The sequence below is a fragment of the Microchirus variegatus genome, assembly GCF_963457635.1.
Source record: "Microchirus variegatus genome assembly, chromosome: 21".
Taxonomy (NCBI): Eukaryota; Metazoa; Chordata; class Actinopteri; order Pleuronectiformes; family Soleidae; genus Microchirus; species Microchirus variegatus.
Window position 1 is genome coordinate 4610119 of NC_139822.1, and position 19509 is coordinate 4629627.

Consider the following 19509-nt stretch of genomic DNA (forward strand, 5'->3'; position numbering starts at 1 on the left):
AGCACAAAAGAGAACAATCCTGTGTAACCTGCAGGTCCGTAATGTATCCGGCCACTAAGGCTTTTCCCCCTCGGGGATTTGTGTCTGTGTGTCATGCTGTCTGCTCATGGACGCGTCTGTTTCTCTCGGAGCGACAATGGCGGAAGTGTCACAGCTGCCGCCAGTGAAGTCTCGCAGGAAGTGAGCGCTGTGCATTCTGCGAGTTATTGTCATCGTGTACATGAGCGATAAATACATTTTTCTGCCTTTCTCAGCCAAGAAGGCACTTGCTTCAAATATTATTTCACATTTATACTACATAGATGACCTAGTTTTAATAGATAGCCATCTTCACAATGGTGAAATATCCCTTTAAAGCCACTGAGGGCCTGCTATAGGGGCTAGTAACAAACAAATAGTGAAATGGCTCATTTTAGCTGACAGGCTTGTTGCAATGTTACCCAACTTTCAAAATAATCGTCTTTATGACGAGGACTGAGTACAGTCACGATGAAGTGCAGGGGATCCAAGTAGATCTTAGTAAAATGTGATGACAGACTCTTAAGAGCAGAGTGCACTTGTCATTGTTTTCACTCTGTGGTCTCAATCTTTGTGTAGAAGACACTTTAGCACTGCAATTAAGGGAATAACAGATGCATCAGATGAGCTGATCTCTTTAGTTCACTGGTCAAAGAGAGAAAATGTTCTCTGCTGTGAAGTGAACGTCGCAGGGAGTTCATAATCAGCGCCGTATGCAGCCAAGTTTTGCTTTTGCGCAAAGAGACTTTCCAGCATTTAATAGGTGCTGTTCCACAGTGTACTCTCTGTGTTTCGGCCGCTAAATTATTGGTCCATCCCTTAATATAACATCTTTATTGACAACAACAATGTAATCGTATCCTGGACAAGGAGGCACTCATCGATTACATAGGGGCACAGGGCCCTTGCTCTCCAGTGGGGGCAAGTAAAGCCTGGCAACCCGCCAGGCTTATAATGCACATGGGGAAAGCCTGTTACACAGATCCCTGTAGTGTTTAGAAATAACAGTCCAACTTTGTCCATTTGCTTCCAAACATTTGCAGTAGCATGAGCCAGCGGATCGTAGTGTTCGACAGTGGGCAAAACTTACCTGTCTGAAGGTTCCTAGATAAATAACATTGATGTGATCCCCAACACAACAGTGCATGATAATAATCAAAAATGTTGTAAAAGAAAAATTGCTGTCACAGAACTCAGGGATTTTATATATTATTGTCCAAGAAAAATAATTAATGACAACATGAATTACTTTTATGAAGATTTAAAAAAAATTCCATTGAATGATTTTTTTGGTCTTATTGTATTTTGGTTTAAAATTCAAAGTTCAAAATTGTAACTATTTTTGTAGAGCTGGTTTACAAATAAAGCTAATAAAGCTCGTTATAATTACTATTGTGGTTAATATACTAATCATAAAATATTAACATAAAGTCAGGCCAGAAAACCGTTAGAGAAGACTCTAACGTGATAATTTTATTAGGAACAATAACAATGTGTTATGCTGTGTTCTGAGTGCATTTACTCTAGCTAGCCTAGACTAAATCGCGGCTCCAGCTTTACATGTACTGAATCATTTTATTCCTATAAGCCTCCGGGAGCTGACCTCACTGGTCTCCTCCTCTAAACTAACTACATGTCAGTTGGACCCTATACCAGCTAGACTCCTTAGAGAAGCTCTACCACAAGTTGGTAATATTTTACTAGATCAAGTAAATATGTCTTTACTGAGCGGCTGTGTCCCAAAGGCCTTTAAGATGGCAGTAATTAAGCCATTACTTAAAAAGCCTTCTCTCGACAGCAGCATTCTGAGTAATTATAGACCGATCTCAAACCTCCCTTTTATTTCAATGATTTTAGAAAAAGCTGTAGCCACCCAGTTGTGTGATCACCTGTGTAGCAATAATGTATTTGAAAAGTTCCAGTCTGGGTTTAGAACCCACCATAGTACAGAGACTGCACTACTTAGAGTAAAAGATGATATTCTTATGGCCTCTGAAAAAGGACTGGCTTCTATACTGGTTCTGTTGGATCTCAGTGCAGCATTTGATACTATAGATCATGAGATCCTGCTACATAGACTAGAACAAGACGTTGGGATTAGAGGATCGGCACTTGTCTGGTTCAAGTCCTATTTATCGGACAGATTTCAGTTTGTTAGTGTAAACGAGGAATCCTCCATACTCACTAAGGTCAACTACGGAGTCCCTCAGGGTTCTGTGCTTGGACCTATTCTTTTTACCCTGTACATGCTGCCATTAGGCAACATTATCAGGAAACACAACATAGATTTTCATTGTTATGCAGACGACACCCAGCTCTATGTATCGGTACGACCGGACGACCCAAACCCATCTATTAAACTCCAGGATTGTCTCATAGACATACAGACGTGGATGACTCGTAATTTTCTGATGCTTAACACAGAAAAAACTGAGGTCATGGTCCTCGGGCCAAAAGATATAAGAGCAGCACTTGGAGCTCTAAACCTAGGCAGTAACACTCCAGTCCCTTGCACTACAGTAAGGAACCTAGGAGTCCTGTTTGACCAGGATTTATCGCTGGATGAACATATTAAGCATATATGTAGAACAGCCTTCTTCCACCTTCGCAACATCAAGACAATTAGAAATATTATATCAAGACAAGACTCTGAGAAACTTATCCATGCCTTTATAACCTCTAGGCTGGATTACTGTAACTCCTTACTGTCTGGATGTCCTAGTAAGTCCCTGAGAAGCCTTCAACTGGTCCAGAACACAGCAGCACGTATACTGACTGGAACCAGACGACGTGATCATATAACTCCTGTCCTGGCTTCTCTTCACTGGCTCCCAGTGAAAAGTAGAATCGATTTTAAAATACTTCTACTTGCATACAAGGCCCTGAATAATCAGGCACCTTCTTACATTTGTGACTTAATCACTTTATATCAACCGAATAGACCACTGCGCTCCTTGAACTCAGGTCTACTGGTTATTCCTAAAATAAATAGAAGTAGAATCGGTGGTAGAACATTAAGCTACCAGGCTCCTCTCCTGTGGAACCAACTTTCCGCTTTCAGTCAGACAGTCTGACTCGGTCTCTGCCTTTAAGGTGAGACTGAAAACCTACCTTTTTAACATAGCCTATAGTCGAAGCTAGATCAGGTAGTCCTGATTAGAATAGTCTATCTTATGCTGCCATAGGCTTAGACTGCTGGGGGAATTTCCCATCATGCACTTAGAATGAGCACACAGACTTTGCACGAGCCACACTTTCTCTACCCCGTCCTCGATTTTTCAACCCTCACCACTTACCCGATGTACCCCCATGAGATGTAGCACATAAATCTACAGATAGCACATCTCTAACTGATTTTAATCTCTTACAGTTCTGCTGACACCAGTGAACGACATGAGGTCAGGACAGGAAAGAAGACTCCGTCATCCCCAAGTCTCTGACCACAACAGTCCTCACTACAGGCTGTGATAAACCCAGTGATCCAGATGATCCTGGCATTTAAAGACTTTTTCACTTTTTATTCTTGTCATTGTGTATTGTATGTTTTGGGTAACATCTACTGCACATCTGTCCGTCCAGGGAGTGGATCCCTCACCTGTGGTTCTCCCTAAGGTTTCTACCCTTTTTCCCTTTTACAAGGGTTTTTTTTCCCTGGTAGTTTTTCCTTACCCTGGTCGAAGGTCTGAGGACAGAGGATGTTACCAACCCTGTGAAGTCCCGTGAGACAAACTATGTTTTGTAAACTGTGGGCTATACAAATAAAGATTGATTGATTGATTGATTGATTGATTGATTGATTGATACTCTGACACAGTGGCATTTACAGTGAAACTTACACCTCTGGTGGTATCTCACAAGTGTAATCTTTATTTTGATACCAAGATAGACTTGTAACTAGCTTGTAACTGCAGAGATTTACTCTATTTAGTTTGGGCATGTCATTTTCGAGCAGGGACTCCAAAAAAGAAGTGGTTAAATAATTCTTAATACTTTCTGTAAATCATATAAACTTTATTTCACTTCTCGAATATCGCTGTGTTTGTCTCCCATATGATATATCTAACTGAACTTTTTATCCAAACAACCAATGATTAATAAAGGAAAATCATGAAAATTTACAGAGGTGCCCAAACTTTTGCATACCGATGTATATGTATACATATATATATATATACACACAGTATATATACATACATATATGTATGTATATATATAAATGGTGAATGTGAGCTAAAAAATAGTATACAGTATGCGGAAGCTGAACAAAAGTGAATGTAAGAGCTAAAAAAGTGTATGTGAGAGCCAAAAATAGTGAATGTAAGAGCTAAAAGACTGTATGTGAGAGGTGTGTTTTGTGTATGTGAGAGGTAAAATTGTGAATGTGTAAGGTAAAGTTGTGTCTGTGAGAGATAAATTTGTGTACGTGAGATGTATAATTGTGTATGTGTGAGGAAAAAAAGGAATTATGGCCTACACGGCCCCCCATAATTAATGATCTGCCATCCGTTTCTACTATACAATCACTCACACACACATATTCTTCTCTCGCACACACAGATTCTTCTCACATGCATACGTTTTCTTCTTATACACATGTGTTATTATAAATATTACTATTACTAATATTATAACTATATGTGCATTAGACCAAGAAAGTATGAATATGTTTGTTAAACTATAAAAATATGAGAGCAAAATATTTTGTGTGAGTTAGAATTATATACATATAAGTAGTATAAGTATATGCCTTCTGCGCGGTGTTGGTATTCAACAAATACACATGAAAATACCACAAACCCCCCCGCCCCCTGACAGTTCGATATTTGAGCACGTGTCGATTGTCGGTCGTTTTGACGAAGAAAGTCCCATCCCTACCAACAGCGCTAGCTACACAAATTTCTTCTTCTTCAGATGGAAATATGAAGATGAATTACAGATTCACATGTTGTGACCTCACTGGCTGTCTTTTAAGTATGCCCAGTATAAGCATTATTGTCACTCATTCCTTGTGATTAGTCAAGTTGTATATTCATCTGCATCATGCTTTTTGTGTCTTCCAGAAGCCCTGCTGGATTTTGTGTAGCCATGGGCAGCAAGACTCTGCCAGCACCAGTTCCTCTCCACCCATCTCTGCAGCTGGCCAACTACTCCCTCTTCCAGAGATCCATGGGCCTCCAGCTGCCAACAAATTGTTTCCACAGCATTTACAGCTTTAGTGCCCTACACTCCATCCATCTTCACCAGTGGACCCTTGGTTGTCCACCTCTGGCTCTGCCCCCATGCGCTGTTTCCAAATTGCCTGCCCAGTTTTCCTCCATGGCCTCCAACCCCATATTCCCTCGCCTTTTGCAGCCCAAGCATTGTACATCGGGGCTGCTACAGCGCTCAAACACCAAGCCCCGCTTTGATTTTGCCAACCTGGCAGCAGCAGCTACCCAGGATGATCAGTTAAAGGCAGAAGACCTGAGTGTGATAGGTGCTGCTATTGCAGCACAGGCCTCACCTCACTACTCGGCTTCAGTTGGTCTAGGCTGCCTCCTGGATGTGCCCAAACTCTCCACACCAGAACACAAGTCAAGCCAAGGCCGACTGCCCTCCAAAACCAAGAAAGAGTTTGTCTGTAAGTTCTGTGGCCGTCATTTCACCAAGTCCTACAATCTTTTGATCCACGAGAGAACACATACGGATGAGAGGCCATATACATGTGATATCTGTCATAAGGCCTTCAGGCGACAGGACCACCTCCGGGACCACAGGTGAGGACCAGGCCTTTCTCTATCCCCTTTCTGCCCACCTCTTTTCTCTCCCCCATTTTTCCTTTCACCCCAAGAAGTTGAGGCAGATGCTGTACATCTAGAGATTTCATTCTGATAAAAGGGAGTTTTTGTCTCTCCACTGATACCTACTGCTAGCTCAAATTTAGTGAAATACACAATATAATAATGGCAAATGGTTTTTATTTACAGTACATAACACCTTTTCGAAGACCATTCGCAGTACAGTTTTGCCATTCATATATTCACACCCATTCATCTGCTGCCAGGAGCAATTAGGCTTTAATGGCATCCATTATATTCCATTATACAGTTCTAGCACTACTCTGGGGTTTTCCATTGCTATAGTACCTCCTTAAGGTGGGCGGGGTCATCATAGCATGGCTGTATAAAATGAACATGAGGATCACTCTATGACCCCACCGCCATACATGGCCGCGTATGTGGAGCCGATACAACCACTTCTGTATGACAGTGACATCACTGACCAATCCTTGGGCTGATGCCTACAACAGAGATTAGCTTGAGTTACATTACTTAATGGAAAGATGGCAAAGGTTGCTGAGGACAGAGATGTGTTGATCCCAGGGGAGTCGCTGTGGCCATGCCTCGAGCAAAAAAAAAAGTTATTGAGCATACCCATGAAAACAGACAGGATTGTCACTAGAGCTGGTTGAGTCATGATTCAACCGATGTCTTTAAATTAACCCATGAGTCGCGAGTCACTAGCCTCATTAACCCGGATCAGTTGAGTCATACTACAATTTAATTTAAACAGCGCCACACACAAACATCTTACAACATTAGCTACTATTCCTATCCATCTTAGCTGTCAAAAGTTGTAAACTTACAATTTCGAAGCCAACCACAACTCCACAAGTCAACTCAAGCCCGAGATAGGAACCTCCTGCAGAGCCATAAACAGCCGCGACTCGCGCTAATCAGCCGGTTACGTTGTCATGAGTGGATCTGTAGAACTTCCTGCAGAGCCACAGTGCTGAGTCGTGACTCGCGCTACCCTGCTGAAAAAACCAGCTTAGATTGACCAGGCTGGTCAGGCTGGTCTGCCAGCCTGACCAGCCTAAGCTGGTTTAGAGGGGTTTTGGACACTTTAGCTGGTTAAGCTGGTCACAATGGTCCAGCTTAGGCTGGTCAAGCTGGCAGACCAGCCTGACCAGCCTAAGCTGGGATGGTTTGCTGGACCACTGTGACCAGCTTAACCAGCTAAAGTGTCCAAAGCCCCTCTAAACCAGCAAACCATCCCAGCTAAGGCTGGTCTGCCAGCCTGACCAGCCTAAGATGGGATGTGCAACATAAAAAACATTAACAGAAAATGTTCTTTCCGTGATCGACCAGGGTTGTCGCTCATTGTTTTAACATCCATAGGTGTATGCTTGGTGAATGTTATTTACATCAGGTTCAGGGTCACTGTTGAATATGGGCCTATTTTCGGTCAAGGAGCCACTGAAGATGACGGTAACCGATGTCCCGTCACATATGTGGCCAGCCATGGCAAAACCGGTCACACATGCAGATCGGATAATATTTGAAGAAGATATGGCCATTTGAATGTAGGCACTCCTCAAACTGCTTTAGGGAGAATTTTAGCCTCAAAGATTTGCACCTTCTGAGCCAAGAGACAGAATCATCACATTTACCTAGCAAAACCCCCTCCTGGTCTAAGCTGTCAGTGAAACCACACCCTGCTCTGTATGAGCACAGATACTATTGTTGTGAGCTACAGTGCTACACAGAACAATACATATACAATACATTAAAAACTGGACATAATATCCTCTTAAGATTTGAAATGAAATAACTTAAAATATGGGAAGGGGGGTGGTTTATTCTGTTTTAATTTCTTGTCTTTACACTTGTGTAGTCATACAGTGGTATGCAAGTTTGGGCACCCCTGTACGTTTTCATGATTTTCCTTAATAAATAATTTGTTGTTTGAATAAGACATTTCAGTTAAATATATCATATAGGAGACAAACACAGTGATAATTGAGATGTGAAATAAAGTTTATATGATTTACAGAAAATTAGGCATACGTGCATAAGTTAAGGCACCGCAAAAGAAAAAAGTGCATCCTCCTTTTGCACAAATAATAGCCTCTAAACACTTCCTATAGCTTTCAATTAGTCTGGATTCTGGTGGAAGGTGTTTTGGACCACACTTCTTTACAAAACATCTCCAGTTCAGTCAGGTTTGATGGTTTGCCCCGACACAACTTCAACTTTGTCACTGATTACTGGATATTGTCCTCCAGAATCTGCTGATATTGCAGACTTTCTGTAAATCATATTAACTTTATTTCACTTCTCAAATATCACTGTGTTTGTCTCCTATATGATATATTAAACTGAAATTTCTTATCCAAACAACCAATGATTTATAAAGGAAAATCATGAAAATGTACAGGTGTGCCCAAACTTGTGCTTACCACTGTATTTCCATCATCCGTTTTTGTTGTTTCATGAAAACGAAATATACTATATATACTATAAGGATTAAAAGATAGACACATATTTCTAATATCTAATCAAACTGTCTTGCCGCTGCAGGCACTAATGAAATACATTGAAGTGGCTCTGTGGTGTAGTATGGATGGATCAGTCTTTTACTGAATGAGCTGATGATGTGCTAATAACTCTCAGCTCGTTGCTCAATCATTAGCATCACAGTCATACACAAAGCTGTCTCATTCACACATGATTCAAGCACATCAGCACATGTGGAGCTAGTGAACAACAATTTAGCCACATAACGTTCTGAAACGCACTGTGGATTATTAAAAGAAAAACATCCCTGTATGTGACTGAACACTAACGTTATGTAGATTAACCACGTTAATAAAAACTCACCATAAGTAGATAGAGTGGTGCTGGCGTCACGTCATCATCTCAGACAACTACTGTGTGTGTCCTGCTCTCTTTTGGCTGCTGAATAATCCATCTCTTTGTTGTTTTTGTGATGATGAATTCTGATAACACTTTAGCATAAAGATCGCTAGCTTAAAATGCTAACCAGTCCACTCACTGAGATATGTGTCTGTCTTTGTTAAGAAGTTCAGCCACAGTTTAATTATTGTCCGGTTCTCCTTTCCTTCCTTTTGTCAACAAAGCTTCGATGACGACTGCTTTGATGACAATCACACTTTAATTTCACACTGCACACGGTCAATAACTGCTGAAAAGTTCCACATACTCTCCCCCCCCCCTCCCTCTCTCTCTCTCTCTCTCTCTCTCTCTCTGTGCATGCATATTAAAGAGATATTTCACCGCTGGGAAGTTGAATGTCAATAAAAAATGGGTCATCTATGGAGTAGAAATGTGAAATAATATTGGAAGAAGGTCCCTTCTTGGCCGAGAAAGGCAGAAAAATGTATTTATCGCTCATGTACACAAACGACAACAACTCCCAGAATGCTCTGCGCGCCACACTCACTTCCGGCTCCGAAACTCTCGGAGCAGTGCAGCCGCGCCGCCATTATCACAGTGAAGCGGAGAGTGAGTTGGGTAAAGTTTACACAGCTCACGCCTTGATGAATTAGTTGGCGAATACATTACGGACCTGCAAATTACAGCAGTTTTTCTCTATGGTGCTAAATTCTACCGGGACGTGCAGTAAAAACAACGAAAGGACAAGCAGTAAGTTTCCATTATTTTCCGGTCAGAGATTCAGAGCGGTGAAAGCTTCAAGTCGGCTATGCTAAGCTATGCTAAGCTTCTTTGGAGTTTTTGAGAAGACACCGAAGGCAAACATGTAAACTCAGAGGGTTTACAATCTCCATTTCGAGCAGGAAGAAGTCATTGAGAGGTAAGACTGACGCTTATACTCCACTCTATTTCTGCTCATAATCGATGTGATATAGTTGTATAACATTGTAAAAGTACACACGTTGTACACACGTTATATACACGTAAACTGTAAGCAAAGTAAAGCCACCCTGCTTTCGCTGGACAATAATGTCAGTGTTATTAAAATGTTTTATTGTTATTCATGTTTGTTCAAGACGTCTATATAGACAACATTATAATGTTCACAGCTCACCCAGTTGGTATATTTTGTTGAAAGGTTTGTTTTCCTGAAAAAAAGTAAAATCTTCGTTCATATTTTATGTGTAATTGTATTCCTTGTTCTTTACAGTTGAAGCATGGTTTAATCATGTCTTGGAGAAACTCTTCACAGCATCCAGCTCCAGCTTAATTTGTACTCGTATTTGTACTTGTATTTGTACTGAATATGATGGTAAAACATTTTCCTTTGTGAATAATAAAGTTCTTTTTTTCACCTTCACACCCTGCATGCATTTGTACACTTGTGTAAAGTAAAGACTTGATGAAGGAGGCAAAATAGTTACTGATTTCATTATATTATTATACTAGACAAGTTAGATTTACACAATAAAAGTGATGCAGTTGTCATCAGTAAACAAAGTAGCTCTAATTCTGAAGTGTTTATCAACCCTTTTCTCCAAATTAAATCACTTTTCATCTTATAATACTGTAATGGAGGAACACCAAGGGCTAGAAAATAAACCACAACATATATGAATTTACATTTTTAATATTAATAGTCATAAAAAGTAAAATCAGACTTATTATCAACTGTCTTCATAGACACAGTACTGGTTTCATGAGCTGCGTATGTATCTTCTGAACAACACAGGCAGGTAAAACAAGACGATCGTCTTTCCCCAGTCTGTGGATCAACCCCAGTGACGGTAAGCTGTTCGGTGATATGATATATAGCGTTAGCGAATCAAAGTATCTGTTCTTACATTAGCATAGATGTAAATGATCTGTAAATATGCTAACATTAGTTCAGCTGGCGTTACATATAAACATGGATAAATGCGGTGATAAAAATAAATCTAAAACAAAATACTCACTTTATATCGAGGCGGCCATTATCCTGTTTCCTTCATCCACCGGACCGGCGCCCGCTACCCCCGTTGCCCGCCCGGCTGCGTTGGAATGAGCTGCTCCAGATCCGGCCAGTGCCAGGCCGAAGTGTATGCAGCTCCGCTCCGCTGCCGCAGCCAGAGTCCGCGGCGGCACATTCAAGTGCCTACAAAAAAGTTCTCCAGGTACCTGGTTCCGGCCGTGGACAACACCAAAAAGCAGGTTCTTCCCTCGCAGCCATATTAGTTTGAAAACTACATTCTGTCATTGTCTTCTCAGTTTACAAGGCCAAATTAAGAGAGAGTGAGAGCCGGTGGTAACTTTTAGCAAAGATGGCGGACACTGTGTTTACATTCTGGGAATGAAGTCTCGTCCATTCTGGGAAGTCTCATCCCCCTGTGGGTGAGTCCAAGTGCAGAACTAGTGTTGTAGTTCTAATCTTGACGTTGTGCGTCATCGGAGGTGAGCAAAAATAAAACATTTTAGAAATCAGGGGAAAAATGAGGGAGGGAAGCACACCTTCTAAAAAATAATAATGCTATTTTAGCAATACAAAGCCACATGCTTATCAGTGAAGTATTCCTTTAAGTAGCCATGTGTATTCTCCGTGACAGTCAGCTGATAGGCCGAAAAAACAACAAAAGCTCTGGAATGTGAGATCGCCACACCCAAACTAGAAATGTTTCACAGCGATCAAACAACCTTAATTAAAATACAAAGTTTATGGTTTTAAGACCCACAGTACTGTGATTTGAAGCATGTAGTGGTTTCTTACAAACACAAGTTCAAGTTGAACAATTTTGAAAAAAACAAAAATCCCTCATTTTGAAAAACATTCTTTTTCGTCTTTTACTCGTTTTGCGCTGGGCCGACTTGCGCCCTCTTTGGCTATGGCGGGTCACATATGCAGGCTGACATCTCAAACTCCTGCCACCAAAATGGATAAGAGGTTTAAGCTGTACGCTCCTCATACATATGCGACAACAACCATGGTGAAATCAGTTTCAGGTTGGCTATTCAACAGACATTCGCTCCAGATCCAGCAGCACCCTTCTGCAATCTCTTCCCAGAGATAGGTGCATGATCACGGCTTGTACAAAGTCCGACCCATATCTCGACTTCCACGGTCTCATTTGCGGAAAATGTTAATGAGACAAAAAGAGAGGCAATGGGCATTAATTAAAAATAAATAAAAACACACACACCACAAACAGATATATTAGATTTAAGTTACTTACATATAAAGACTCCAGAGTCTACTCCACACATATCCGGGCTTGCAGAGAGTTTCCACCAAATGTAAAGTCACAGCGGAATTGTGGGGCGAGTCAAGCCGAGTCTGTCAGCAAATAAAAAATACAGTCAGGTCAGATACATTTACTTATACTCCTACGTAAAATGTCAAGTTTTTTTCCCTTAAAATCTTACCCTTGTGTGGAGTCATAATGCCTGTCGTTTCCCTCTGAGTTATGAAGACGAGATAAACGTATTTACCACAATTATGGGATTGTGCACCCTTCTTTTCCTCTTCAAATCAGAACAGCCTCAGTTTGTTGCTCTGGATCCGCAGCTGCTTCCTCCAGCGACATCAGTCTGACCTCCATGGACGCCATTTTGGCGTCTGTTTGCCTATAGAGTAGATACATGTGAACATTTTATGCTCTTTAGTATTTGGATCCTACACAATTACAATTCTACACACTTTTGCTGTTCTTTCAAGGTCCCAATTGATTGGCACAGTTTTAACGTCTGTTTGAGTGCCTGTGTGGATAAAATGACCCTGGAATGGAAAATAGTAAAGGTTAAAATAATATTATGGATCATACAAAAAAGACTGGCATTACTTTACTTGAATCTTCGTCATATTTACAATAAGTTGTTCTCTGTTACGTTTCCCTTTAAAGGGAAAAGATGAAGATTTAGAGAGGACTCGGATGCAGACAGGACAAGGTAGGTAAGTAAAAATACGATTTTATTAGCTACCAGGTACAACGAGCTAGCATGAACGGGAGTATGACAAGAATAGATTGAGACGGACAGCAGCTGGGCTAGGATCATCCGCGACTCCTCAGTGGCACAAAGTGCATGTTGGTGTTCCAAAGGAACAAACTCACTCGGGGTGTAGAAACGAGGAGCACAGGTGTTCCATGGTAAGTGAGAGGAGAAGCGGCAGCTTCGATGGCGTGGAGGAGACGAGGTGCAAGAGAACGGCAGGAGGAAGTGATTCCGGAAGTGTTTGGAATCCACGGGAGCCTCCGTGTCTTCTCGGGAGCACGAGACGTGGTGACCGGCTAAGCGAAAACAAGGAACTGACGCTGGAGACGAGCTCAGCCCCGCCTTATGAGTCTTCTGGATTGCTGACCAGACACAGCTAGGGAGAGGTGTGATTGCCTCCATACGCAGGTGGAGGCAATCACCAGCGTCGTAGTGGAAAGTAGGTCAACCATGCCTCCTGCAGGGAGAGAGAGAGAAAGACGCGGAGCAGCAGAGGAAAATAACAACACTAGGAAAACTAAGAAATGTGGGAATGTGGATCGTGGCAGTACCTCCCCCTCAACGGGCGCCACCTGGCGCCAAGACAGGAGCCCCGCCTTATGAGTCTTCTGGATTGCTGACCAGACACAGCTAGGGAGAGGTGTGATTGCCTCCATACGCAGGTGGAGGCAATCACCAGCGTCGTAGTGGAAAGTAGGTCAACCATGCCTCCTGCAGGGAGAGAGAGAGAAAGACGCGGAGCAGCAGAGGAAAATAACAACACTAGTAAAACTAAGAAATGTGGGAATGTGGATCGTGACAGTACCTCCCCCTCAACGGGCGCCACCTGGCGCCAAGACAAGAGCCTCAGGATGATCACGGTAGAAGTCCTGGATCAGGGTCTGGTCCAGGATGAAGCGGTGGGGAATCCACGACCTCTCCTCCAGGCCGTATCCCTCCCAGTCAACTAAATATTGGTATCCTCTGCCACGTCGACGAATGTTCAGGATACGGTTGACGGTGTAAGCTGTTCTGCCCTCGATGATCCTGGGCGGAGGAGGGGGAACGGAGGGAGGGACCAGGTCAGACTCAATCACGGGTTTGAGGAGGGAAACATGGAAGGTGGGGTGAATATTGAGGGATCGTGGGAGTTTGAGACGAATGGAGGTGGCGTTGATGATCTTGTCTATTGGGAAGGGGCCGATGAATTTGGGTGCCAGCTTACGGGATTCAACTTGAAGTGGGAGGTCCTTGGTCGAGAGCCAAACCTTTTGGCCAGGTAGGTAATCAGGAGTTCGGTGTCGATTTGCTTGTTTCTGTGATTGTTGGGAAGCTTTCAGGAGAGCCGTTCAAACCTGCTGCCATACTGCTTGGCAGCATTCCAGGTTGGCTTATACGGATGGAACTGCTACTTCTCTCTCCTGAAAATTGAAGAGTGGGGGTTGGTAGCCCAGGGAAGCCATGAAGGGGGAGACGCCAGTGGAAGCAGATGTGCGTGAGTTGTGAGCATATTCTATCCAGGGAAGGAAGGAGCTCCATTCCTCTGGATGGCGAGCGGCAACACACCGGAGAGCCGCCTCCATATTTTGATTGGCTCGTTCAGTTTGGCCGTTGGACTGTGGATGATAGCCGGATGATAGGCTGGCAGAGGCCCCCAAAGCTGAGCAGAATGCTTTCCAGACTTGTGAAGCGAACTGTGGTCCACGGTCTTAGACAATGTCCGCCGGGAAGCCGTGGATGCGGAAAACGTGTTGAACCAGTAGTTCGGCCGTCTCCATGGGTGAGGGAAGTTTGGGAAGAGGGATATAGTGGACTGATTTGGAGAAGCGGTCAATCACAGTCAGGACGGTCGTGTTGTCGTTGGAAGGAGGGAATCCAGTAACAAAGTCAACAGCGATGTGTGACCAGGGGCGATGGGGGATGGGTAGGGGATGCAGGAGACCAGCTGGAGTACAGTTGGAGGTCTTACCTCTGGAGCAGGTGGGGCAGGCAGAGACGAAGGTGGCTGAGTCTTGGGGCATGGTAGACCACCAGAATCGTTGCCTGAGGAAATGGATAGTGCGGGCGGCTCCAGGGTGACAAGCAAGTTTGGAGGAATGGCCCCACTGGAGAACCTCTGAGCTCATGGCCGTTGGAACGAACAGGCGATTGAGGGCTCCACCTCCAGGGTCTGGTTCGGTCCACTGGGCATGGCGGACTCTTGTCTCCACTGGCCACGCCGCTGCGCCAAGGATGCAGGAAGGAGGCAGGATGGAACCGGATTCCTGATCTGGAGGGTCGGGTGAGTAGAGTCGAGAGAGGGCGTCAGGTTTCACGATCCGGGTGCCAGAGCGAAACGTCAGGGTGAATTTGAAGCGTCCGAAAAAAAGAGCCCATCGAGCTTGCCTCGAGTTCAGTCTCCTTGCGTTCTGCAGGTAGGCCAAGTTCTTATGATCGGTCCAGACGATGAACGGTTGGGAGGTCTCCTCCAGCCAATGCCTCCACTCTTGGAGGGCCAAGACGACAGCCAGGAGCTCCTTATTTCCAACCTCGTAGTTCTTTTCAGCGGAGGAAAGACGATGGCTGAAGAAGGCGCAGGGATGGAGCTTCTGGTCGTCGAGGCTACGCTGGGAGTGGACCGCCCCTATTCCGGTGTCTGATGCGTCAAGCTCAACCACGAACTGGAGTTCTGGATCAGGATGGGAGAGGATCGGGGCAGAGGTGAACATCTCCTTGAGCCGTAGGAAGGCTGTTTCAGCATTACTGGACCACAGGAACACCTGTTTAGGAAAGGTAAGTTTTGTGAGAGGTTCAACAATGCGACTATAGTTCTTAATAAATCTCCTGTAGAAATTAGCTGAAGCTGCTTCCGGGTGGTGGGCGTAGGCCAGTCCTTCACTGCAGAGATCTTGGAGGGGTCAGGGGCGAGGCTGCCCGCTCCACAATGAACCCTAGAAAGGGGATGGACTGAGCGTGGAACAGGCATTTCTCTGCTTTTACAAATAGTTTGTTCTCTAGGAGTCTCTGCATAACTAGGTGGGCATGCTGGACATGTTCCTCTTCAGTTTCAGAAAATATGAGGATATCATCCAGATAAACGAAGAGGAACCTGTCCAGCATGTCACGCAAAATGTAATTTGCCAGGTGCTTGAAAAACGGCAGGGGCGTTGGTGAGGCCGAAAGGCATAACAAGGTATTCAAAATGGCCAATCCGGGTGTTAAAAGCCGTCTACCACTCATCTCCCTCCTTAATGCTGACAAGGTGGTAGGCATTCCGTAGGTCTAATTTTGAAAAAACTCGCGCCTTACTGAGGGGATTGAAGGCAGCGTCTAGGAGCGGTAGTGCGTATCGGTTCATTGAGTCCACGGTAGTCTATACAGGGTCGGAGAGACCCATCCTTCTTCTCCACGAAGAAGAAGCCGGCCCCGACTGGAGAGGAAGAGGGACGAATGAGACCAGCTGCCAAAGACTGGGCTATGTAGTCCTCCATTGTAGAGTCTTCTTGATGGTAACGTGGCTCCAGGGAGAAGATCTATGCCGCAGTCATAGGGGCGATGAGGCGGCAGGGAGAGTGCACGGTCCTTAGAGAAGACCTCAGCCAAGTCGTGGTAGACCTCAGGAATGCCAGTGAGGTCCGGAGGTGTCAGCATCAGGTGTCTTCGAGGGAGAAGGTTGAGCAGATCTGAGGCAGCGAGAATGGCAGTGGACACTCCAGCTGGATAGTTGACCCGTGGACCAGTTGAAGGTCGGATTGTGACGTGCTAAGGGGAGGCCTAAGACGACTGAGGCTGAAGAAGCAGGAATCAGGAATAATTGGACCTCTTCCTGGTGGTTACCAGACAGGATCATGGTGATGGGGATGGTGCGATGAGTAACTTCAGCTAGGAGGTTTCCGTTGAGATCGGAGATGGTCTTGGGTTGGGTCAACGGGATAGCATGGATCCCAGCCTGTTCAGCCAAGTGAGTGTCTATGAAGTTATCATTGGCTCCTGAATCGACGAGGCAGGTAAGGGAGATCTTCTCTTGATCCCAACGAAGTTGACCCGCCAGAGTTACACGGGTAGGTGCAGGACAGGAAACGGCCCTGCTCACCAGCACTCCTGCATGAGCTGGTGAGCTCAAGCTTTTGGGCGGCTCGGGCAGGAAGCGATGGTGTGACCAGGTTGTCCACAGTAAATGCAGGCACCAGACTGCAGTCAGCGTTGTCTCTCCGTGGGTGAAAGGCGAGTACGGCCCAGCTGCATATGTTCAGTGTCGCTAGTGATATTGACGGAGGGGGATAATAAAGATGGCGAATTAACGGTAGAGCGGAGGAGGTCGACGGAGCGATAAGATGGATTACATCGCCTGTTGCGTCGCCTCTCCCTGGGTCTACAGTCCAGACGAATAGCGAGTTCTATCAAGGAGTCGAGATTAGGTGATACATCACGAGTTGCTAATTCGTCCTTTAACTCATCGTTAAGGCCTCGTAGAAATATGGCGCGCAGCGCGGTGTCATTCCACCCACTTTCTGAGGCGTGGATGCGAAAATCAACGGAGAAGTCTGCGGCCGAAGAATTACCCTGTTTCAGAAATAGCAACCGATTAGCTATGTCGCTATTCTGAAAGGCATGATCAAAAACCCGGTTTAGTTCTGAAGCGAAAGCGGAGTAGGAAGCAGGATGAGTGTGAGCATTACGGAAAACGGCTGCAGCCCACTGAGCGGCTCTCCCGGAAAGCAGATTGACAACGAATGCTATCTTAGCGTGATCTGATGGGTAAGTAGCGGGTTGTAAATCAAAAACTAGCAAACACTGAAACAGGAAGCTAGCGCATTTGTTCAGTTCCCCCGAAAATCGCTTGGGGGTTTGAACAAATGGCTCACATGTAGATTAAGCGGGGGGTAAAGTCGAAGAAACCGGGAGAGAGTGAACCGTAGAAGTAATGGGTGGAGAGGAGCGAAGTAGTGGCCCGAGATTACTGCCACACCTGCCTATTTAATCAAATGGGGAGGGTATAAAAAGGAATGTAATCACAATGCGTAATGACGTAAAATGGCTAATTTGGCACTGCTAGAGGATGTGGCAAATGGTAGGCTTCAGAGGAAGAGAATTTTCAGAGACCTGCAATATCTAGTGGCCAGCAATGATGAATGGCTTGTGAGCTGGTTCTAACTTCCAACGATTCTCTGTGCCACTGAAATTTGGATTTCAATACATACAAATCTAATTTGACAACCTCTCTAACATTGTCTAACCCATTCACTTGCATTGCAGTTGATGGTGGATACCTTTACCCCTTTATTCCCTAACCCACAGTGCACAGTGGATATCCACTTTAATGTGTGCCACAGCCAGGTACACACTGTTGTGGGATGGACCATTGGCCTTCTGAGACAGCTGCATTTGCAAAATCCTCCACATTCTGACACTGATGCCTTTTACTTACACTGTATCCACCAAAACAAACCTTTGTGTGCACATCCACTTAACCAATTAGCACCTCGATTTCAGTGTGAAATTCCACTTCCTTCTTCCTCTCTCTGAATTTGCTATGACTTTCAATCACTCACTCAATAAATATGTGTTAATCTATTCTGTGACTCACAGTGATGTATCTGCTCAGCTGTGATGCCTATACTGATGCTCATGGTAGGGACAATCTGGCTTTATCCAAATCTTGGTGGGGACATGCCCATACATAAACCAACGCCCGTGTTGTACAATTTGACGACCTTCATGGGAGCCTGACCCCTTTTTATGGGAGTTCAGCTGCTTTAAAACTACTTTTCCAACAAAGTGATTGAGAAATAATTTCACTGTATTGTTATTAAAGCCTTGCTGTACATTTATTGCATTTATAACATGCATCAAAAAAGGTTTTGTTTTGGAGATGTTAATATCAACCATTCTGTTGTGCTCCATTTTTAGGTACATTCATTCCAAAGAAAAACCATTCAAATGTCAGGAGTGTGGGAAAGGCTTCTGTCAGTCCAGGACTCTGGCTGTTCACAAAACATTACACACGCAGGTTAAGGAACTAAAGCCAACCAAGATTGAGTGATTCACTCTGGGCACAATGGCAAATCCATGACCGAAGAGGCGATGACCAACCAGAAACAGTTTTTTTTTTAATTTCATTAGTAAAAATGATGATATCTTTATACCAAACAATTCTAAAGAAATACTGGACTTAATATTGAAATGAGATCAAACCCTAACTTGGCAGAGAACCCAGTAGATGTGTACAATGTGAAATTCACCAAACAAACGTGTGCCTTCTTAGTACTAATAAGTGTTTGTAAGCATATAATCCAAAGATTTTATTAAAGGTACATTTTTGTTGAGAATGATCAACGCTCATATAGTCACATTTTCTTCCTTTTCAATAAAACATTCCAATTCTATTTTTGTACAGATGCATTATATCAAAAAATATATTTTTGCACCTAACACGATGATTATTTACATATATCACTGATTTTCTCAAACTTATGTGGGAAATTACTAGTTATCTTGGTTTCTGTATTGGTTTTAGAGTAAGGTGTGAAATGACTTGGTTTCTGTATGTTGTTTAACATAACAATTAACCAACAGTCAAGCTGTGAATACATGCTGAAGGGATTGTAAACCAGGGGTCAACATGAGGGTGCACATGATAATATCTGTGGGTCATAAACAAAGTGTGTGTTCCTTGTTGAGTACTTTGATGTTACTGTATATATGGTGGAACTATCTGGAGGAAAGGCAGAGAACATTATAGACCATCTTGGTGGCAGGGTCTCTCCTCCATGCATGCAGTAAAAACTTGATTTACTCAACACCAATGACACGAGAAATTTATTTCACATTTTGGCAACGAGGATGGGATGCA

General features: G+C 43.9%; 1 protein-coding gene across 1 annotated transcript; it reads left to right on the plus strand.

The window, feature by feature from the left end:
• Positions 1-5103: 5103 nt before the first annotated feature.
• osr1 (odd-skipped related transcription factor 1) lies at positions 5104-18699 on the plus strand (the record flags this gene model as incomplete). Its single annotated transcript, XM_083907791.1, has 2 exons — positions 5104-5774; positions 18567-18699. The coding sequence occupies 2 exons, from the start codon at positions 5104-5106 to the stop codon at positions 18697-18699; spliced, it is 804 nt and encodes a 267-aa protein (XP_083763917.1).
• Positions 18700-19509: the final 810 nt, after the last annotated feature.